The sequence below is a fragment of the Littorina saxatilis genome, unplaced genomic scaffold (assembly GCF_037325665.1).
Source record: "Littorina saxatilis isolate snail1 unplaced genomic scaffold, US_GU_Lsax_2.0 scaffold_467, whole genome shotgun sequence".
Classification (NCBI taxonomy): Eukaryota; Metazoa; Mollusca; class Gastropoda; order Littorinimorpha; family Littorinidae; genus Littorina; species Littorina saxatilis.
The window spans coordinates 31,549-55,818 of record NW_027127422.1 but is presented as its reverse complement, the minus strand read 5'-3'; the positions used below and the strand labels follow the sequence as shown (position 1 = coordinate 55,818).

Sequence of the window (24,270 nt, the reverse complement as noted above, 5' to 3'; positions counted from 1 at the left end):
GAAGCCATTTCATCCATTTTACAATGTGCATTCTCCCCTCCAACAGTAAACCCTTTTGACTGCACCTTTGCCAGCAGACATCGTATACTGCTTGGCTTTTTCGCGATTGCTTTTGCACCGTCCGTGTATCCATATAAGCCGCAATACACTCACACCAGGTACATACGATTCTGGGGGACAGAAAGACACGTTACTTAGACACGTGTCGGCGGTCGGAGAAAATTGACGTCCTGAAAGAACGTGATGTCAGACTTGGTGGCGATCTGAGTCCTGGCAATTTTCTAAGTACGGTCTCGGTGACTTTGCCGTTGTGAGTGTAGATATTCGCGCCAGAGGCTCGTGTTTAGCTGTTTAATTGTATCAATGGGTTCCTTTTTGCTTGGGGAGCGTGACATTCGGCCATGACTTTCGCATGTAGCTGTTTTAGTTGTATCAATGGGTTCTTCTATGATAGGAGCGCGTGTCGCGCATAAGTTACATGTTCTGCTGTTCATTTCATAAAAGGAATCTTTCCTGTGGGGCGAGTGTATACTGATTCGCCTATAAACCACATGTTCCGCTGTTAATCTTGGGAATGGATTCTTCCATACTGGAGTGTGCTGGGAGCGGAATCTGAGGATATTGCACAATGGCGATGGACCACTGTGACGTTGACAACCATGCCACTGGGCCACTAGGTCAGTGACCAATATAACTCTGGCACTGATCGTATCCGTTTTCGGGCAATCCAAAGACTGCGGAGCTGCAGGCTTACCCCTCGACTGCCTTTTGCACGAAGTAAACCACGGTGCAAACTAATTCTGGGTGAAAAATATGGCAATGTCAATTCTTGTCATGGACAGTAACACTGTAATCATCTGCAAATGAAAAAGAAAGTTTGAGGGGAGACGTCGAGGATGACCCTTGTTGCTCTACAGTCACCGATCTTGGGTCATTTGGCACATTTAAGTATCGAACTATTGATCCATGCAGTCTGGAATAGGTACAACAGTCCTTTTCCGTTACATTCATGGTCCCATCCCATCTTTCTCATCGGTCAAAATGTGAACATAGCACTTGCAGCAACCCGGCTTTAGCAACAGCTTTAAGACACCATAGACACCTATCTATGTAGCCTGGGGTAGGCACAAGAGCCTCTTTCCGTTGCATTATTGCTCCCACTCGGCCAACCCTCTAACCAGACACAATGTACACGGAGACTCACGCAAAGCCGCCTTGCGATGAATCCAATGACCTGATAACGCACATTCATGGCACCAACACAGAGACAGCGCCATGAAGACATGCAGGATCTAGGAAGGTCACGAAGAGCACCAACACAGAGACAGCGCCATGAAGACACGCAGGATCTAGGAAGGTCACGAAGAGCACCAACACAGAGACAGCGCCATGAAGACACGCAGGATCTAGGAAGGTCACGAAGAGCACCAACACAGAGACAGCGCCATGAAGACACGCAGGATCTAGGAAGGTCACGAAGAGCACCAACACAGAGACAGCGCCATGAAGACACGCAGGATCTAGGAAGGTCACGAAGAGCACCAACACAGAGACAGCGCCATGAAGACACGCAGGATCTAGGAAGGTCACGAAGAGCACCAACACAGAGACAGCGCCATGAAGACACGCAGGATCTAGGAAGGTCACGAAGAGCACCAACACAGAGACAGCGCCATGAAGACACGCAGGATCTAGGAAGGTCACGAAGAGCACCAACACAGAGACAGCGCCATGAAGACATGCAGGATCTAGGAAGGTCACAAAGAGCACCAACACAGAGACAGCGCCATGAAGACACGCAGGATCTAGGAAGGTCACGAAGAGCACCAACACAGAGACAGCGCCATGAAGACACGCAGGATCTAGGAAGGTCACGAAGAGCACCAACACAGAGACAGCGCCATGAAGACATGCAGGATCTAGGAAGGTCACGAAGAGCACCAACACAGAGACAGCGCCATGAAGACACGCAGGATCTAGGAAGGTCACGAAGAGCACCAACACAGAGACAGCGCCATGAAGACACGCAGGATCTAGGAAGGTCACGAAGAGCACCAACACAGAGACAGCGCCATGAAGACACGCAGGATCTAGGAAGGTCACGAAGAGCACCAACACAGAGACAGCGCCATGAAGACACGCAGGATCTAGGAAGGTCACGAAGAGCACCGACACAGAGACAGCGCCATGAAGACACGCAGGATCTAGGAAGGTCACGAAGAGCACCAACACAGAGACAGCGCCATGAAGACACGCAGGATCTAGGAAGGTCACGAAGAGCACCAACACAGAGACAGCGCCATGAAAACACGCAGGATCTAGGAAGGTCACGAAGAGCACCAACACAGAGACAGCGCCATGAAGACACGCAGGATCTAGGAAGGTCACGAAGAGCACCAACACAGAGACAGCGCCATGAAGACACGCAGGATCTAGGAAGGTCACGAAGAGCACCAACACAGAGACAGCGCCATGAAGACATGCAGGATCTAGGAAGGTCACGAAGAGCACCAACACAGAGACAGCGCCATGAAGACACGCAGGATCTAGGAAGGTCACGAAGAGCACCAACACAGAGACAGCGCCATGAAGACACGCAGGATCTAGGAAGGTCACGAAGAGCACCAACACAGAGACAGCGCCATGAAGACACGCAGGATCTAGGAAGGTCACGAAGAGCACCAACACACAGACAGCGCCATGAAGACACGCAGGATCTAGGAAGGTCACGAAGAGCACCAACACAGAGACAGCGCCATGAAGACACGCAGGATCTAGGAAGGTCACGAAGAGCACCAACACACAGACAGCGCCATGAAGACACGCAGGATCTAGGAAGGTCACGAAGAGCACCAACACAGAGACAGCGCCATGAAGACACGCAGGATCTAGGAAGGTCACGAAGAGCACCAACACAGAGACAGCGCCATGAAGACACGCAGGATCTAGGAAGGTCACGAAGAGCACCAACACAGAGACAGCGCCATGAAGACACGCAGGATCTAGGAAGGTCACGAAGAGCACCAACACAGAGACAGCGCCATGAAGACACGCAGGATCTAGGAAGGTCACGAAGAGCACCAACACAGAGACAGCGCCATGAAGACACGCAGGATCTAGGAAGGTCACGAAGAGCACCAACACAGAGACAGCGCCATGAAGACACGCAGGATCTAGGAAGGTCACGAAGAGCACCAACACAGAGACAGCGCCATGAAGACACGCAGGATCTAGGAAGGTCACGAAGAGCACCAACACAGAGACAGCGCCATGAAGACACGCAGGATCTAGGAAGGTCACGAAGAGCACCAACACAGAGACAGCGCCATGAAGAGACGCAGGATCTAGGAAGGTCACGAAGAGCACCAACACAGAGACAGCGCCATGAAGACACGCAGGATCTAGGAAGGTCACGAAGAGCACCAACACACAGACAGCGCCATGAAGACACGCAGGATCTAGGAAGGTCACGAAGAGCACCAACACACAGACAGCGCCATGAAGACACGCAGGATCTAGGAAGGTCACGAAGAGCACCAACACACAGACAGCGCCATGAAGACACGCAGGATCTAGGAAGGTCACGAAGAGCACCAACACAGAGACAGCGCCATGAAGACACGCAGGATCTAGGAAGGTCACGAAGAGCACCAACACAGAGACAGCGCCATGAAGACACGCAGGATCTAGGAAGGTCACGAAGAGCACCAACACAGAGACAGCGCCATGAAGACACGCAGGATCTAGGAAGGTCACGAAGAGCACCAACACACAGACAGCGCCATGAAGACACGCAGGATCTAGGAAGGTCACGAAGAGCACCAACACACAGACAGCGCCATGAAGACACGCAGGATCTAGGAAGGTCACGAAGAGCACCAACACACAGACAGCGCCATGAAGACACGCAGGATCTAGGAAGGTCACGAAGAGCACCAACACAGAGACAGCGCCATGAAGACACGCAGGATCTAGGAAGGTCACGAAGAGCACCAACACAGAGACAGCGCCATGAAGACACGCAGGATCTAGGAAGGTCACGAAGAGCACCAACACAGAGACAGCGCCATGAAGACACGCAGGATCTAGGAAGGTCACGAAGAGCACCAACACAGAGACAGCGCCATGAAGACACGCAGGATCTAGGAAGGTCACGAAGAGCACCAACACAGAGACAGCGCCATGAAGACACGCAGGATCTAGGAAGGTCACGAAGAGCACCAACACAGAGACAGCGCCATGAAGACACGCAGGATCTAGGAAGGTCACGAAGAGCACCAACACAGAGACAGCGCCATGAAGACACGCAGGATCTAGGAAGGTCACGAAGAGCACCAACACAGAGACAGCGCCATGAAGACACGCAGGATCTAGGAAGGTCACGAAGAGCACCAAACCAGAAGCGACCACCAAACCACATAAATAAACAGATCGCTGTCTTGTTTTGTCTCGCACTCATTCGCCAGTCGTGTTTTGGAACAGTTAACTAGACAACAGCAAATGCTGAACACACATTATATCATCATCTTTGAGCAACAAGTCAATTTTCTGCGTCGATCACCAAGTTTCGGCCACGCATGCGCACCGGTTTTTTTTTAGCTTAGTTTACCGGAAGTTGCATGTAGCTGTCATAATGAAAAGTCTCATTTTCTGATTGATTGTTACTTCTGAACGATGTACATTTGATCTTGCTAATTCCTCTTATGAGTTGGAATATGGAACATGTGTGTTACAGAGGTAGTAACCCATGATTCACAAACCTGACTGAATATACTTTAGAATCAGTGTTTGAATTGTATTCAAATCTTCAAGTTTAGCGCTCTGTAATTTGGATAAACTTTGAAGACTGTTATCTTTCATGCACTGTCCATGTCTTCGTTTTCGTGTCCGTCCTACTTTAAAGTGTTGCCCCTGAGAATTGGAAAAGGGTTGCACGCATTTCCTGGAGTAAAGAGTTGAGTACCTTAAAGGCTGACATATAGTCCTATTTAATTTGTTTAATTACTTCCAGGGCTTTTCCCATCGTTGCGGGGATGTATAAATTAAGCTTCCTGCAAAGTTTTAGGTTTGAAGTCCTTACCAATTACGAGAAAATTAATAATTAATTCTTTATTGCATTGTTTAGCAACAGTTCTCCAGGACTTGGGCTATTTTTAGACCGTCAACACAGGCCACTAAATCTGCTGAGAAGAGAAAATGGACTCCTTGCTTCATCAAGTCGCGCAAGGCGAAATTACTACATTTAGTCATGGAGGATAAAATGGTCTATGATTTAGTCAAGCTGTCGAACTGACGGAATGAAACTGAACGCACTGTATATTTTCACCAAGACAGTACAGCTTCGTCAATCCCCGCGTGAAGGAAATCGCTCACCTTCCACGTGCAAAACGTAGTGATATTGACACGCCAGATTAGCGCGGTAGCGTATTGTGCTAAGCAGGAAAGCCCACTTTTCTGTATTCTTGTTAACTTTGCAATTTCCGGAAAACATCCACTTTCACGTTGAGACTGTTCTGTTTACATTTGACACTATCAACACCACTTTGCAATACCATGAACATCAATAATTTTTTCTGTGTTCGAAAGCTACAGCCAATCGTTATTATATCCCCTTAGGTCACAGTTTTACAACATTATTGGCACATGTAAACAATATGAATTAATTAAATAACGCTACAAATATGGCAGCCTTTAATTCAACCGTATTTCTTCTGTTAGCTTTATGGATAATTTGCCAGCATTGAAACTTGAAATAAGTCGATGAACAGAACTGGTACTCTAATCCGGCTCTGGGAGCTTGCAGCTTGTTTTCTTGATTATAGTAATTAAAATAATCAGCATAATAGCGAACCATTTTCGAGTCAGTTGCATATGTGTTTAAATTAGAGAACAGCGAATGTCCCTCGGACTTAAGATGAAGTTCACCAGAAAACAGCTCCAACTATACATCTTACTTCATTTCTCAGATTAACACCTGTGTCAGTTTGGAAGTTGATTTAGCAACAGCAACAACACAAGGAGAGAGAAAATAACAGCAATACAAAATCCCACAGAAAACAAGAAGGCTGTAGAGTGTCTGTATGTGTCCAAGCAGAAGCTAGGATGCTCATGTCCAATGTAAACTGACATGGTGGTTTACGCGAGAAGAATGACAACTTCAACTCGAGGTTTGGACGTGGAATTTGTGTGCAGCAGAAGTGACTGTTTTCTGTTTTAAAAGGCAAAATCCTTCCTGCGCCTACGATTCGCGTGACCATATCAAATCTGTCATGGCTTTTTGTTACCTGGGATAATACCATGCCTCCGACTCAGACACTTGCCTTAAAAATCAACTGACCGTGACTAGAGGTAGCGAATTAAATTCATAAACATGAACTTTCACTTGAAGCATCCATGCAATTAATCTGTGGAATGTGTCTGAGTGGAGGGATTATCTTATTCGTTGTAAAAGTCTGGCCAGATACGGGTTTGGTGAGCAGTACTGTTTTATATGGAAGGACTGTGCCTGTAACGCGCCTGAAGCGGTTTGGTGAGCAGTGCTGTTTTGTATGGAAGGACTGTGCCTGTAACGCGCCTGAAGCGGTTTGGTGAGCAGTGCTGTTTTGTATGGAAGGACTGTGCCTGTAACGCGCCTGAAGCGGTTTGGTGAGCAGTACTGTTTTGTATGGAAGGACTGTGCCTGTAACGCGCCTGAAGCGGTTTGGTGAGCAGTATTGTTTTGTATGGAAGGACTGTGCCTGTAACGCGCCTGAAGCGGTTTGCTTTGCATGCGTACTACATTATATTTTTTAGTCGGGTTTTACACTCAATTATGATTCATTATTTATTTTTATGTGTGTTGATTTCGAATTTTAGGTCATTGTTCTTTTTACATTTAGTCAAGTTTTGACTAAATGTTTTAACATAGAGGGGGAATCGAGACGAGGGTCGTGGTGTATGTGTGTGTGTGTGTGTGTGTGTGTGTGTGTGTGTGTGTGTGTGTGTGTGCACGTCTGTGTGTGTGTGTGTGTGTCTGTGCGTGTGTGTGTGTAGAGCGATTCAGACCAAACTACTGGACCGATCTTTATGAAATTTGACATGAGAGTTCCTGGGAATGATATCCCCGGATGTTGTTTTCTTTTTTTCGATAAATACCTTTGATGACGTCATATCCGGCTTTTTGTAAAAGTTGAGGTGGCACTGTCACACCTTCATTTTTCAATCAAATTGATTGAAATTTTGGCCAAGCAATCTTCGACGAAGGCCGGACTTCGGTATTGCATATCAGTTTGGTAGCTTAAAAATTAATTAATGACTTTGGTCATTAAAAATCTGAAAATTGTAAAATAAAATATGTTCTTTTATAAAACGATCCAAATTTACGTTCATCTTATTCTTCATCATTTTCTGATTCCAAAAACATATAAATATGTTATATCTGGATTAAAAACAAGGTCTGAAAATTAAAAATATAAAAATTATGATCAAAATTAATTTTTTGAAATCAATTTAAAAACACTTTCATCTTATTCCTTGTCGGTTCCTGATTCCAAAAACATATAGATATGATATGTTTGGATTAAAAACACGCTCAGAAAGTTAAAACGAAGAGAGGTACAGAAAAGCGTGCTATCCTTCTCAGCGCATGCACTACTTCCCCGCTCTTCTTGTCAATTTCACTGCCTTTGCCACGAGCGGTGGACTGACGATGCCACGAGTATACGGTCTTGCTGAAAAATTGCATTGCGTTCAGTTTCATTCTGTGAGTTCGACAGCTTGACTAAATGTTGTATTTTCGCCTTACGCGACTTGTTGTTTGTTTATTGTGTGTGTGTGTGTGTGTGTGTGTGTGTTTGTGTGTGTGTGTTTGTTTGCGTGTGTGTGTGTGTTTGTGTGTTTGTGTGTGCGTGCGTGTGTGAGTGTGCGTGTGAGTGTGCGTACGTGCGTGTGTGTGTCTGTGTGGTTTCGTGGCGGGGGTAATAATTATTTTAAGCTCAAATTAATCGTTTCAAAGAACAAAAACACGGATTAGAACGGCCACATATCTGGCTTCGGGACGGCCCGTACTTTACCCTGGGGCTGGTACAATGAACTTGTGTGCTGCAGAATGTGTCGAGGTTGGAATACGGGACAATGTCAGAACTCAGCATGCAAATTATTCATGATAAAACTCTAATCAGCTACAACTGTATCTGTTGTCTCTCCCTCGTGGGTTTGCCATTCAGAGAGGGAACCGGACGGGGTATCAGATATCTGGTTCCTAATATTCACGACTGAGAGAAGAAAAACAACATTGGAATAGTTTGTGCTTGCTGGTTTGTTGCTCTGTCTGTGTTCGTTCGTCTCTTGTCACTCGACTCTGTCAATCTTAGTGATCGATTTTTTTTAGTCTTGATGGGTGTTTCGAGATTTTCCCCCGCACTGGATACCTTTAATTAAGGTGTACTGCCGTAATTCACACAATCATATGTCAGCTTAATCTCTTTCTAGTTTACCCTGGAGGGATCGAGGGGGGGGGGGGGGGGGGGGGGGGGGCAGCAGGTGGGGATCCAGGGTTCAGGGTCTGTGCATCTGTGTGTGGGTGAAGGGAGGGGGTCTTGGATTAGAGTGTTCGAAAAGGCATAGACCAAATGCTATGGAAAAGGGGAGTTTCACTGTAGTGGTAAAACGAGCACAGATACCCTTTCCCTCAAGTTTACTGTAGCCGACCAAGTTTATGTGTTTGGGGCTGGATTGGTTCGAGAGGATATATTAGACTAACTGAACCTCTTCAGGTAAGATTTGACCAGATATTTTGTATTCCTTATTCAGACACGTTAAAGCGAACCAATTCACACACACAGACACACACACACACATACAGAGTCAATCAATCCCCCTGGATCATACAACAGGTATAACCTAATCCAGGATCTAGCAGATAACAACAAGGAATGCACTGATGTCGTGTAAACTCCTTTTATTGTAAACCACACAGATAGAAAATGAATGATCATTTCTGGGCCCAAGCAGACAAGTAAATCCTGATTTTGTATATATGCCGTGACCAGAGAAATAAGTCCACCGATCATAGTAGTTCTCATGCATGCACATCATTCTCAACAAACCTTCCCAGACAAATCTCCATTGATTGTTACCCCCACACAGTGACCGCCATGACAGTACAGTTGACATAGCCATCACACACGTAATAGGAAACATGGCATTTACTGTCAGGGTTATAAATAATACATGTACATATTGACAGGAAGAAGTGTATCATTGCATAAATATTGAGTGGCTGCTACCAAGAAAATTCACCCACTCTCTCCTTCTCTTTAGTCTTTGATCAGCGTCCACGACAGCACTGAGAAACTGAATCTCTCTCCTTCTCTTTCTCTCTCTCTCTCTCTAACACACACACACACACACAATTATGTATGTATCAAAACGTACCACACCTCCAACACACACACTCACACACACACACACACATACATATACGCACGCATGCACACACACACTCATCACACTCCAAACAAGCAATAGTGTACTGCAGTATAAATATCTTGGAAGTGAGGATTCATATACACAAGGATGAAGACCAAGCAATAATGTGACAAAAGCTGTGTAACCATACATTGTATTCACAACTTTCTGTATAAATGAAAGACACAAACAAAATGCATGTGATGAACACACACACACACACACACACACACACACACACACACACACACACAGAAATGATTTTTGCAACACAGTTCTGAGGGCACAAATGTAGGTGTACATTTAAACCACATGAACATAGCACCTACTGTGATAAAGTAGGTCTGATTGTTTCTTTAACCGTACCTCGCACCACAGGTGATGGGGGTCGAGTTAGCAGTTCAATATTTGTCTGTCTCAACAAGAAGAGCAAACGCTCGATCGAGTCACTTTCGCAGTTCTGAATATTATATGAGGCATCAGATGGACAGGAAGAAATTGCTATTCACAACACAATGAGTCACGTTCACATAAAATTTGAGCCCGGTCACTTTTATAGTTTCCGAGAAAAGCCCAACGTTAAGTTGTGTGTTGCCGAACAGAAAAGGCTAGTTATCTCCCTTGTTTTTCTGATAACGTTCGTAAAAGGCTACAGATGTAAATACTTTGATGTAAAGAATAATCCTACAAAGTTTCAATCACATCCGATGAACTTTGTCAAAGATATAAAATGTCTAATTTTTCCTTTGACGCTGACCTGTGACCTTGAAAAAGGTCAAAGGTCAACGAAACCATCGTTAAAGTGTAGAGGTCATTGGAGGTCACGACTAAACAAAATATGAGCCCGATCGCTTTGATAGTTTCCGAGAAAAGTCCAACGTTAAGGTGGTGTCTACGGACGGCCGGCCGGCCGGACAGACTAACACTGACCGATTACATAGAGTCACTTTTTCTCAAGTGACTCAAAAACACAACTGTCTAAAACTTCCTATAAGTTCAACACAGACACCCTGAAGAAAATCATTGGGAGAAAAAATACACTAAGTAACCAAATAGAAAAAAATTCTGTGTGAAAAACAGGCACTCTAATCTTCTAACCTAATTCTACTCATGACTTTACTGTCAATAACATCCCTCAAAATAAACAAAGATACTGCGAGAGATAAAGGTACCCCCCAACGCACAATCAGTAACACACCACACTCTTTTTGGCAGTCCAGTGTGGTTTTTCACACCATGGTGACACATCACTGTTGTTAATGTGTCTCTATTCATGCCGAGAATATGAGGACTATCCTGCTGATAATGATCTGTGATGGTTATGAATCCCGTGGCTTTCCCTTCATCCTGTTTCAGTGTGCAAAGAACCTGTAATCAAAAGGGTGCAAAAAACGTTTCAGTGACTATAATAACTTCATGCATAATGTACAGTTTTAATAATATTAATTAAGCCACAATGACCGTGAGGGATCAGTGCCTATGTGGCTGGGTATAATGTATGTGTGTATATATATATACAAGTATTCATGTGAAAAATAATGTCAGCTAATCTCCTTCTGACTTTTCTTGGAACAAGTTATTTGAAGAAGAAAAAGAAAGAAGATAAATATCCCTGTAGGATGCATTTGCCATAGCTGTTCTGTACCAATCTTATTTTAAAAACAACACATACAAAACAAAACAAATGAACTAACATTTTTATAAACAACAAAAACTGAATAACTAGAATGTCCACCATTACAAGAAAGTCTGGCAACCAGCACACACACCAAGGGACATAACTCCTCACATTACTTAGCAATCACACCCTCGGAGAATTTGCAAACATGACAGTTTTACTTTTAGATACTGTATATAATTATCAGAACATGACTCAGCAAGAGCTCGAATGTCTGAGAGTGAAATATTTAATCTGGTACTCAGTAAAACTATACTGTAACCATAGTAATTAAGCAACACCCCATGTGTAAAAACTTAGCTTTTGTTTTAACGTCATCCCTCTCGATCTCCCCTCCAACTGTTATATTCCCGATTCGTTCCAAACAGATGACACCGGCAGAACTTACTGCCATAACTACTGGCATATTTAAGTAATTATCATTGATAGTGTTTAACTACATTGTACCATATTATACATTTCTCTGCGCTGATTTTAAGTCAGAAAGATTACCCTGATAAGGTAGCAGGTTTAATGGTTGGCTGTCTGGTATGTCGTTAGGTTATAATATAAGAGGCGGGTTTTGTGTTTGTTTGTTTCTTCGTAAGTTTGGACTTCTTTTGTTTCTTTCTTCCTTACTTTTTGTTTCATTCTGCCTGCCTGCCTGTCTTTTTTTTGTTGCTTCCCTCTGTCTTTCTTTATTTCATGTTTCTTTGCACTTTTTGTTCTTTTTTTAAAACTAATTAAAGACAGTTCGGACCGTTCAAGGAATCTCAGATTTTCAGAAAATCACAAGCTCATTTCTGTACGCAGGGATATCCTCACTAGCTTTCATCCTCACAAAGAAACTGAATACATGAAGCAGAATACTGAGGTATTGCAAAGGGTGCATTACTGGCTACGATCATTATCCATCATCCCTAAAAAGTAACCGAATTTGCCATATATCCCAAACGCAAAAACAACAAAAACCTACACAATGCTATAGCTAGCATCTATTAAAGCATGTGGGAGTATGCTTGACGAGCTTATTATCACAAAAGTACGCAAGACAAAAATTGGGTAGCGCTGTACTGTATGGCAGCTCACTTTCCCCAGAGACAAAGCAACCCAAATTTCCATGAGCGTAGTCTCACAAAACTACATGATCCTTATCCTTATCCTAAGACTAGAGCCATCTATACGTACATGTGTATGTGTGTTACCCGGTGCATGAAATATTGCATCCATGTTGTCAGAAAAAAATCAAGTCTGTAGCCCACGCAGGCCCTCATTTAAAAAAAAAAGTAATTCACTCACACAAGCATGAGAAACATGATGAAGACGTTCCATAGCCCAATGAAGACCCTCATTGTTCGCAGACTCAGCAGAAACTCTCGCACTTTGTCTCCTGCCAGACAAAGATGCAGTGAATCAAAGAAAGGTAATGCAGTCGTCCATATCTCTGTCTCTTTCTCTCAGAGTCTCCCCCCCCCCCCCCACCCCTCTCTCTGACAGTGACACACACACACTCAAATTCAAAAACACAGAGTGCCACAGAAACTTTAAGAAGTAAAAGCAATTTAAATGTTATGGTAGGGTTTCATCATTCAGCAGAGCTTGTTTTATTCTGCAAGCTATTTCTCAAATACTTTCATGGAAAGTTAATATTATATGCAAAGTGTTGGTTAACAGTAACACACACTGTACTGTATTAAAATACATACATTGTACATGTCTCACTCATGCTTCTAGTTTCTCTCCAAAGTATCTTAGTGATTTAAATAGATCTACATGACCAAATTGGGACACTAAACTCACCTAATGTGGCATCCGCTACTGCACCAAACGCCCCTTCATCATGGCTTTTTCTCCTGCAATAGTCCAGGACAAAATCAAGATTCAAATAGATGTACACATATCTATATATATATCTATACTCATAGGAAAAAGTTAGGGACCACTTACGCAAACAAACACAGCTTCCAAACCACCCAACAAAATTGTATCAAATTTGTAACATGTTTAATTCATTATCTCTGCGATCCTTTTCCACAATATGGTGACATTTCATTCACGCATTACGTGTCAACATGCTCTGAAACAACATGGGGGTCGAAAACAAAATTTGCAAGTTCCGAACAGTTCAGTAATGGGTGTGTCCGCCGCGTTTTGCGATGCCTTCTGCAGTCCTGTTACGCATCGAGTTTACCAGCTTCCTGCAGAAGGCCTGAGGAATGGCCTGCCATTCGATTTGCAGGAACTGAAGCAGTTGCTGCAGGTTCCTGGGGGGTGGGTGGTTGTTCCTCACTCGCCTGTCCAGCTCATCCCACAGGTGCTCGATGGCCCTCACCCTGACGCCTCCACACACGAGCCCGACCGTCATGATGGTGCAGATTAAAGCGGGACTCATCGCTGAACAGCACATCGGCCCATTGCTGGCGTGTCCACCTGGCATGGTTGTGACAGAACGCCAAACGAGCCTGACGATGAGCTGCTGTCAATCGTGGCCGTACAGCTGGACGACGTGATCGCAGGCCAACTTCGTGCAGGCGTTTGCGGGTGGTTTTCGTGCTGACGTTGGTGTTTGTTGCCACCCTCAGCTGGCCCCTGATGATGTTTGCAGTGGTGCCTCGCTGCTGCAGAGCTTGTCTTCTGATGAAGCGATCTTCACGCTGTGTTGTCTTCTTAGGCCGTCCTGACCTGGGCCTCTCCAGAACGCTGTTGGTGGCCTGGAACTTCTGATGCAGCCTGACCACGACAGAATGGGACACTCCAAGTCGTCTGCCCACTTCTCGCTTGCTTACGCCGTCTTGCAGCCATGCGATGGCCCGGGCTTTGTTGAAGGTGGTCACCTTTCGTCTGGGAGGCATAGTGAGAAGATGGTGGCTAGCGGAAAATCGCGGGGCTATAAAGCCTAACTGGTGACAACAGTTCACTCTCAACACATCCTCCCTGCACGTGCATAACAAATTTTTCATCTTTCCCGCCCAGGCTTGCCCACGCGCCAGCGTAAAAATGGTCCACTTTTTGCAGTTTAGCAGTTTCTGTCTCGTGCCCTAGCCAGGCCTCCGTGGATCCCGAGCAAGTTTCCTGCTAACACAGCATTGTTACTCACCCACTGGTGTGTACGGCCTGACAGCCATTTGGTTTTATAAACTTAGGAACAAGGAGTTTGGCACAGATGAAGTCAGCTGATTTGTTCAAGGGCGGTCCCTAACTTTTGCCGTTCAGTATATATACGGCTTGTGTGTGTCTGTCTGTCTGTCTGTCTGTCTGTCTGTCTGTCTTTCTGTCACTTCACGATGCACGGCCAAAGTTCTCGATGGATCTGCTTCAAATTTGGTGAGCATATTCAGGTAGACCCCGGACACATGAAAATGTTCAACACGTGCTCTGAACCGATTTTGGTTTTTATGGTTTTTCTGTACATCCATTCCCAGTAACTCTTCCTTATCTTCTCCAGTGTTTTGCGCGTTTATCTCCCTTCCTTCGTGTGGCGTCAATCGGCGAAGCCGGGTACCCGGCGAAGCGGGTATTCATCTAGTATATCTATCTATATATCTATATATACGGCTTGTCTGTGTCTGTCTGTCGGTCACTTCGCGATGCACGGCCAAAGTTCTCGATGGATCTGCTTCAAATTTGGTGGGCATATTCAGGTAGACCCAAAACACAATCTGGTCGATGAAAATTTTCAACACGTGCTCTCAGCGCGCAGCGCTGAACCGATCTTGGTTTTTCTGTACATCCATTCCCAGTAACTCTTCCTTATTCCCCCCTCTGCTTCTTTACCTCTGTAAACTTGTAGGGGTAGTTATTTTTCGATAATGACCCAGCAACCAAACAAATAACGACCCAGCAACAGCCTGAATCCTCGATAGTGCAATGGGTTAAGTTGTTCTGTGTCGGTACTACTTTTTGCGACTGAAAAGTTCCGAATGCTCTAATGTACGAAGTATACATCTCTGGAGCAAACAATACAAACATACCGCATTTAAATTAACAACTACAGGCCTGAACACATGAATCTCCATATAAAATCCATGAGTTCGGTTGTTTTCTGAATCTAGATCTGCCGTGCTCAAACGTTCATCACAAGCAATTTCCCAAGCAAGTAACTCATACTTTGTCTAGCGACAAGAGTAGTTCCCCTTCTTTTCACTCAGTTTCTTCGACAACAGACTGCAATCCGACGGTCAGTTTTCAACAATATTTCATTCAATAAACAGATCACACGCAACCAAATGCACACATCTCATCAATTTAAACAACATAAAGCGGTTTCATACACTATTTTCCCCAGAAAACTGAACTTCATACAGTTTTTAACGTTGGAACACGGGTGCAAAAGTTCGTCTGCTAGTCCCATTTGACGAAAGAACATTATCCTAAGCGATACCAAAACATATACAGAACTCACAATATCTGCCTTTGCCGCCACAGCAGAATAACAGCATATCTGTGTACTTGATTTTAGTCCAAAATAGAAAAACTGACAAGAAGTGTTAACAGAATGGAATGATTTGCACGGAACTATACAACCGCGCATTAATCGATCGCCTGCGCAGGTTGACTGAATAGGATTCGATCAAACTTTCGCAAAAAACCTCCTCTTTTCTTTGAATAACTGAAGAAAGGAGGAATAAAGAGGTTACACACCTCGTCTCAGTGATTATAAAAAATAATGGTCTCAGTTCGCGGTCATGAAAAAGCTCGCTAAAGCTCGCATTTTTCATGATCCGCTAACTTCGACCATTATTTTTAATAATCATTGAGACTCGGCATGTAACCTCTACTTATCTTCTCCAGTGTTTTGCGCGTTTATCTCCCTTCCTTCGTACGGTGCGCTGGCGAAGCCGGCGTACTTTGCCGGGTCCCCGGCGAAGCCAGGTATTCGGCTCTACTTCTTCCCGTCGAAGCCGGGTACCCGGCGAAGCGAGTATTCATCTAGTATCTATATACGGCTTGTGTGTGTCTGTCTGTCTGTCTGTCTTTCTGTCACTTCGCGATGCACGGCCAAACACGGCCAAAGTTCTCGATGGATCTCCTTCAAATTTGGTGGGCATATTCAGGTAGACCCCGGACACAATCTGGTCGATGAAAATGTTCAACACGTGCTCTCACCGTGCTGCGCTGAACCGATTTTGGTTTTTAATTTTATGGTTTTTCTGTACATCCATTCCCAGTAACTCTTCCTTATCTTCTCCAGTGTTTTGTGCGTTTATCTCCCTTCCTTCGTGTGGCGTCAATTGCGTACGGTGCGCCAAGCAAACATGCGAGTACGATGGATTCTAGCTATTAGGTTGCTAAGCATGACATGACTTTCGGCGAGATCTGCGAAACGTTACAGGAAATCCACCTGCAGGGAATCCCCCACTTTTGCCAGTTTTGGTCAACATGGACCCCTTCTGCCACACTAACATACAAAAACACAAGGGTCAGAACATATTGCGTTAGACCAGTGTACATTTGTACAGTGGTACCTCTGTCTAACGACTTTGAAAATGTAACCGAAATTCGGTCGTTATATGGAGGGGTACATGGAGGATTGTTTTATGTCCGGGTCCGTCAATGATCCGGAATGACACGGGCGTTTTGATTGATGCCGCCCACAAAGTAATGTTATTCTTTTCTTAAACTATTATGGTAACCTGTTTTCTATTCAATTAATTACCCACACAGTTTTCTTGCTTGTTTAATCAAGCCCCATAACTACTCGTGGGTTAAGGTTTGAAATAAACAAACTGAGGTCGAACAAAAGCATGTGATCCCAAAGCAAATGCACATCGATGTCGATACCAGCTACTAATCATATGTGCACATCCTAGATACTGGGTCACAACTATGGGACATGGACACCAGGAAAAAAAGTAGGACTGAATTGAGTGAAATACTCTTTTTTAAGTGCAAAAGACATGCCTGTATCTTTTTCTGTCAAAGAGAGGACCTTTCATATCGGGGTTTCTTTAGAAATGACAATTAGACACATGCAGTACGCTCTATGTCGTGGGTTACATGGTTTCCACTTTAGGCTTCAATATCCCACAGGAAAGAACTTTAGCTCAGTTATTGCATGTGGCATGTGGACAACATTGATAAATAAATATGCAAACATGAAAGTTTGAAATTACAAGTTTCCATAAGTTAACTAGATCGAAGTAGAAAGTGGAAACCGTAACCCACGCAATTTCCAGGTGCAAAAGTTTTTCTTGTAGGTCAAATGTAGCAACTAGCCTTTTGGGCACCCTTTTGGGTTTTAATACATGATAGAAAGATTTAAGTGAGCAAAAAGTTTTCGATCTGTGTTCACTGGGTTTATGTGTATAGAGATAATACTGTCGTGAGTTACATGGAAACCATAGTTTGTAATGTCTTTTATTTCCAAAGAAAAGAACTAAAACTTGATTATTGCAATTTGCATGTGGACAACATTGATAAATAAATATGCAAACATGAAAGTTTGAAATTACAAGTTTCCATAAGTTAACTAGATCGAAGTAGAAAGTGGAAACCGTAACCCACGCAATGTCCAGGCGCAAAAGTTTTTTTTGTAGGTCAAATGTAGCAACTAGCGTTTTGGGCACCCTTTTGGGTTTTAATACATGATAGAAAGATTTAAGTGAGCAAAAAGTTTTCGATCTGTGCTCACTGGGTTTATGTGTATAGAGATAATACTGTCGTGAGTTTCATGGAAACCATAGTTCGTAATGTCTTTTATTTCCAAAGAAAAGAACTAAAACTTGATTATTGCATGTGGACTACATAGATAAATAACTATGCATACATGAAAGTTTGAAATTTTCAAGTTTCCATAAGCGACAATCCTAAATGAGAGAATTAATCGATTGTCGATCGTGCGTTGCAGAAGAATCGAAAATTTCATAATGGCGCCGATCATGAGAACACATGTGCTGCTCAAACTTTGCATCAGATCAAGCTTTAATCAGCAAAATATCGCAAAATTCGTCGATGAATATATGCTACAATTGTCAAAAAAGATTTTACAGGTCTCAAACAGTGAAGATACAGCGTGGTCTGTCGTGAGTTACGTCTCAAAAACCGGAAACGAATACGATTGGGTGGATAAATTCTCATTGTCTATTCACATGACCGGGTCAAACGTCATGAATGGAACTTTCGACGGTGTTCCCGCGATCTCACAACGCGTGTGTGATAGGCAATGCGGGATTTGTCGTCTGCTGTGGCCATGCTTTCGTGGGTTACAGATGGAAACGAAACAAGGGTGGGGTACATTCAAGTGCGATTATAAGCTGAAATAAATTTGTTTCCTACTATACCGTAGTGCTGTGTTTTGAAAACCTAAATGTTGTTGAAATAAATAAATAATGACTTTGAATAACTTTGAGGTTTCCTTTGTTCAGCAGATCGCATTTTTTGATGAAGTTGAAACCGGAAACGACGGTAACCCACGATTACGTGTTTTCTTTGCCGATCAAACTCCCAGAAGAAGAAAAATAGATGTAATTCTTGAGTGTGTATGTCGAGAATAATCCTTCAGCTGACCCATAAACATCACAATAAAATTCACAGAGCTTTATTCTCCATTATGTACAGCTGCAACACAGACTGGTGTATTTTTGTCCCAGTTTTAGGTGCTGTTTTGGGGGCATTTTGGCTAAAAATTAAATCATTTAAAACCCACAGCAATGTTTGGAAACCCAAACTTGGTTGTTACAGTAAGTCAAATCCATCCCCTTTGACATCAAAGCATCCCCTTTGTCATCCATTGCTCAGAGATATTGTGACAGTCATTCAAAGTTGACAACCCATAGTATTTCCCAGTATCTAGGACGTGCACATATAGTCATACGATACCCAGCAAAGACTTGGTTAAAAATAAAGAAAAGTGTCCCAAACGCAAACGTAAAGAACCGCGGCAGTGTGTTGAAACTGATGGAAAATTGTAGCCAAAACTTGAAACTTGACTCGCTCATTCAAGGGACATAACTGCACTACGGACTGTCCACAGAGTTGAGTAATTTAGGACACTCCACTACTCACCTTCAAACTTCACTGACGGGATTCTGAGGAGAATTTATTGATTCAAACGAACGCGTGGTTGTATATCGCGTCATTCGGTCACGGATCGGGGAAAACCAAGAACATTTCCAGATTTAAAAACCGTGTTCGTCGGCCGCCATTGTTAGCTAGACCGAAAATGTTAACGTCACGCGCTTTGCATACATACATATCGCAAAATTTCATGACGTCACCACAACTTTCGGTTTTGGTTCGATGTTCGGATTACTTTCATAACGTTTCTGTAACTTTGCGTGTTTAAAAGGTAGAAGTTCCTGCACAGTTCTTTGCAAAATGAAGCAGACATCTGGCGAATGACCTTTATCTATTCAAAATAAAGTAATGACCTGAAATAGAAACGAAAAACCATGGCTTCAGCCGTTTGCGTGCCAAAGTGATGTTGTACACGGACAGAATTTCAGCACGTGTTTGTGTACGTATCGCTTACTCACTCGACTGGAGATATAAATTAGAGTAAACCAAACCCGTGATAATTTTGAGAAAAGTCGTTATAAGTCCACGTATGGACGGTTGTATGTCGTATCAGAGAGGGGGACGTAATATGGAGGTGAGAAATACTAAGACAAAGAAGGAGAAAAAATCCGTCAGAGAAAAGTCGGTCCTAATATTGAGAGACCCGTAAAAGAGAGGGGTCGTAAAGGGAGGTACCACTGTACTACACTACTGAAATTCTTTACTTACAGTCTGAAGTTGAGAATGGCACCAGCATTCATCAGTAAGGTCCTGAAACAAAGACAAGAAACCTGCTAGTGAACAGTGCCCTCGGCTTCAGTTCTACTTGATATGAGCAGGCTTTCCGTCTACTGATCTAGACATTTGTATCTTTCTTTCTTTATTTGGTGTTTAACGTCGTTTTCAACCGTTCAAGGTTATATCGCGATGGGGAAAGGGGGGAGATGGGATAGAGCCACTTGTTAATTGTTTCTTGTTCACAAAAGCACTAATCAAAAAATTGCTCCAGGGGCTTGCAACGTAGTACAATATATATATGACCTTACTGGGAGAATGCAAGTTTCCAGTACAAAGGACTTAACATTTCTTACATACTGCTTGACTAAAATCTTTACAAACATTGACTATATTCTATACAAGAAACACTTAACAACGGGTAAAAGAAGAAACAGAATCCGTTAGTCGCCTCTTACGACATGCTGGGGAGCATCGGGTAAATTCTTCCCCCTAACCCGCAGGGGGTACATTTGTATCAATGTCGTTGTAGCTATTACATAAATCTGTATCTGTATCTGTAGGGTATGTCGCTAGCATCCAGATTGCTGGCTTTGGCGCGACGGGTGGGTGTGCGCAGCGACGTCGTCTAGCGGCGGCTGGTGGTCAGCGCCGACTTGAATGCCTCAGTAGAGGTTGAGTGGACAACTATGTTGTCCAGGTGATTCCACTTTATTGTGGATCGTGGGAAAAACGACTGTCTGTATTGTTCGGTATTGCAGCGTGGTACAGCGAAACACCTGTTGTTGTTTTTTATGTAATTGTCTATGGGGTTGCTACCAACGTAGTCTGCTGTTTGTCTTCTGGGTCGAATCATGCGGCCAGCACGATGAGGGGTCAGGAATTTGTCTGGAGGCATTGCCGGCACTGGTCAGCCCCTCAACCACCTTGTAGTAAAAAGTCAGACGGAGGTGTACTCGTCGGGAGGTTGTGGCGTGTCAGGAGGCCTGTAAGAAAGCCAGGGCGTCTTGATTGGTAGTCGTTGGCGATGAAACGTGCTGCAGTGCGCTGTATGCGTTCCATCCTATCGATGTCCTGCCCCTGGTACGGGTCCCAGACTACGGCTCCGTACTCAAGGAGGGGTCAGACGAGGGCCAGGTAGGCATTTCGTCTGCAGGCTGCCGGGCAGTGGCGGAGGTTTCTGCGAAGGAAACCAAGAGTACAGTTTGCTTTCTTGGGGATGCTGCTGATGTGGTTTCTCCACTTGAGGTTGTCAGAAAATAGGATGCCTAGGTATGGGTTGGAAGGGACAGTTTTGAGGATGGTGTTGTTGAGGGAGTACATGAAGGTGGAGGGTGGTTCGTGGGAGATGCTCATGACATAGCACTTGGTGGCGTTGAAGCGCATTCCCCATTTCTCTGCCCAGCCTTTGAGAAGTAACTGCACTCATTCACTCAGTCATTGCCCCTGATGCTAAAAATGACATAATGAAAGCCAACATAACTGGACAAACAGCAAGCTGGTAATTTTCATTGCTAATTGCTTCAGAGATACATGTATTCCATGCGTCGGTTCAGACAGTCAAAAGGGAAAACAAACAAATTCCGAAGTTCCAAAAATGAGCAGACATTAGATTTTGTCAGTATTGTTGCATCGTCTCAAGCTATTTATTACATAACTCACCCGCAAATAACTATCTCCGAAAGCATGTTGATTTGTTGGGAATGTTTACACCGATCACGCTGCAGTAGAGAGAAAGTCACAAAATCTTGGGCTCTACTTGTCGTCAAAGGTTTGTGTTGGTCCCGTGTTTACCAACACGTTGACAGGCAAATGGCGGAGCAAGGGAGGCCACCCTATCTTGCCAACAAGAGTATTATCCCTTATACCTTCGCCAAACAAAGCGATCGTTGGAATGCGAAAAAAATGATAGTGGGGGGGAAAGTGAATGAATAAAAAATAAAGTTAAACTCATATGACCACTGGCTTGCGTCAGTGTGTGTGTGAGAGAGAGTGGTGTGTCACAGTGTGTGTGTGTGTGTGTGTGTGTGTGGCGCAGTGTCAGTGGCGGATTTAGGGGGGGGGGGGGGGGGGGGGGGGGGGGCTTTCAGGGGTGAAAAAAACAAGAGAGAGAGAGAGAGAGAGAGAGAGAGAGAGAGAGAGAGAGAGAGAGAGAAAGAGAGAGAGAGAGAGAGATATGAGTAAATGACAGTTTCTGAGTTCAGGTGGCCCAAGATTGCAGCATTTTGCTTCCTTGAAAAAACAAAATTCCGGGGGGGCATATATGTCCCCGGACCCCCTTCAAGTTTGCGCAAAAAAGTTTGGGTGGCCCCACCTCCGCCCTTGAGTGTGAGTGTAGTGTCATCGTGTGTGTGTGGTGTGTTTCAGCCAGTGTGTGCGTATGGGTGTACGACTGACGTGTGTACCGATAGTGTGTGTGTGTGTGCATGTGTGTGTGTGTGCCGGTGTGTGTGTGTGAGTGTAGCGGAGCCGTGTGTTGTGGGAGATAACTGAGGTGATCTGACCGTCTAAACGGATATTCACAGATGTGTTGAAGGCTTTCGGCGCGGCATCTTGAACACACGGCCAGTACAACTGGCCTTGACACGGAACGATCCAAGGGGGGCAATCTCAGTCATCTGAAAGAAGGAAATCCAAACGCAATCCGCCTTGTTCGATTTTATGGGCTTGGACGATAGAGAAAAATAAGAAAAGCAAAAGCTGGAGTCCAGTCTGGACGAAACTGCTATTAAGAACGCAGAATTGAATTTTTCTGAGCGTTTTTTTTTTAGCCGTAAGCGCCATTTCTCATTTCGAATTTCTCATAACCACTGCTGTTCACAATGCGGCCGCAGTGAAACCAACAAAGGGGCCTCACTCTGGAAGAGTTTCCTGCTCCGATAAACATGGCGCTTACGGCTAAAAAAAACTCAGAAAAAATCAATTCTGCGTTCTTGATAGCAGTTTCGTGACACCGCCTCTGCTGGCGGGCTAAACGACGTGAGAGGCTGATAACTTCGCATTGTAGTTTTGGCAAGAACATAATACTTAAACGCAGCGATTGCTTACCACCATTGATCCATCAATGCGAAGTTATCAGCCTCTCACGTCGTTTAGCCCGCCAGCAGAGGCGGTGTCACGAACTGAAACCTCTGCTGAACAATCCTTCTCATTGCGGTCAATGCGCATGCGCCAATCTTGAACATAAAAAAATGCGACCCTTTGACCTAACGAACCATGGGTTAGGGTTAGGGTTAGGGTTAGGATTAGGGTTAGGATTAGGATAAGGGTTAGGGTAAGGGTAAGGGTTAGGGTTAGGTTGTTCACGACCTGAGTAATCTCCCCATGTTAGCGCATGCACATTGACCGCAATGAGGATTGTTCAGGCAGAGTTGTCAGTTCGTGACAGCGGTGTACCGGGGTGTGGCCGCTGTTATCTCTAACAGCTTTCGTCAGTGGAGCCAGAAGTGAGAGTAGGGTGCTGGAGAAGGACCAGTGTTCATGTCCATAAAATCTGGGAAGATGTAGAATTCACAAGATCTGCCGACGATAAAGTTTGCTGTTCGTCTTCAACAAGACAACCAGATCTTCAAACCTTTCCTGCTTAACATCAAACAGTAAGCACACTAATCTGTCAACAGAAGAAACAAGAATTAGTTCATACAGTCTCACACAACATTTGCAAAAAAACAACATTCTTATTGAAAGCTATACTTATCTTTTTCATGGGAAGATGTAGAAATCACAAGATCTGCCGACGATTAAAATTTGCTGTTCTTCAACCAGACAACCAGATCTTTAAACCAGGGCTTAACATCTCACACAACATTTGCAAAAAAACAACATTCTTATTGAAAGCTATACTTATCTTTTTCATTGGAAGACGTAGAAGCCAATAGTTCTGCCTACGATGAAGTTTGCTGTTCTTGAACCAGACAACCAGATCCCCGGACCTTTCCTGCTAAACATCAAACTGTAAGCACACTATAATATGTCAACTGAGGAAACAAGAATTAGTTCATACAGTCTCCCACAACATTTGCAAAAACACTGTCTCTGTCTCTGTCTGTCTGTCTGTCTGTCTGTCTGTCTGTCTGTCTGTCTGTCTCTCTCTCTCTCTCTCTCTCTCTCTCTCACACACACACACACACACACACACACACATCGATCTGTTACACTCTGTACATGTACGGTTTTGATGAAGTATGGGAAAACCAAGGTGTTGGCGATGAGAGGGCGTTCCTAACAGAATTTAAAGAAACAATTATTTCATCCTACAAGCAAACCTGGCTTGAAAATGTACAAGGAAGTGAACGTTTCTCTCTGTACAGAACCTTCAAATCAACCCTAACATTATCCAACTATTTAAGTGCTTTGAAACATATTAAAGCTAGAAATCTTCTGATTAGATTTAGATTGGGAGTATCTCCTCTGAAAGTGCATCGATTTCGCTTTAA

General features: G+C 44.0%; 2 protein-coding genes across 2 annotated transcripts; one reads left to right on the top strand and one right to left on the bottom strand.

The window, feature by feature from the left end:
• The first annotated feature begins 1,250 nt into the window (after positions 1–1,250).
• On the top strand, positions 1,251–4,490 carry LOC138955884 (trichohyalin-like). The gene has a single exon (XM_070327394.1). The coding sequence runs from the start codon at positions 1,251–1,253 to the stop codon at positions 4,488–4,490; it is 3,240 nt and encodes a 1,079-aa protein (XP_070183495.1).
• Positions 4,491–8,921: 4,431 nt separating this feature from the next.
• LOC138955885 (protein SMIM7 homolog) lies at positions 8,922–21,664 on the bottom strand. Its single transcript, XM_070327395.1, has 5 exons — positions 21,497–21,664; positions 19,829–19,870; positions 12,905–12,957; positions 12,404–12,494; positions 8,922–10,815 (listed from the first exon to the last, which is right to left on the bottom strand). Exons 1-5 carry the CDS (start codon positions 21,520–21,522, stop codon positions 10,800–10,802), a joined length of 228 nt encoding a protein of 75 aa, XP_070183496.1. The 5' UTR covers positions 21,523–21,664; the 3' UTR covers positions 8,922–10,799.
• Positions 21,665–24,270: the final 2,606 nt, after the last annotated feature.

What these genes read in the sequence shown, in the direction of transcription:
- LOC138955885 (XM_070327395.1), bottom strand. Translation starts at nt 21,522, where the DNA reads ATGCTTTCGGAGATAGTTATTTGCGG. An exon ending in TCGGAGATAGTTATTTGCGG is followed by an intron (nt 19,871 to 21,496) that starts GTGAGTTATGTA and finishes TCTTTGTTTCAG; the next exon opens with GACCTTACTGATGAATGCTG. An exon ending in GCCATTCTCAACTTCAGACT is followed by an intron (nt 12,958 to 19,828) that starts GTAAGTAAAGAA and finishes GGACTATTGCAG; the next exon opens with GAGAAAAAGCCATGATGAAG.
- LOC138955884 (XM_070327394.1), top strand. Translation starts at nt 1,251, where the DNA reads ATGGCACCAACACAGAGACAGCGCCATGAAGACATGCAGGATCTAGGA.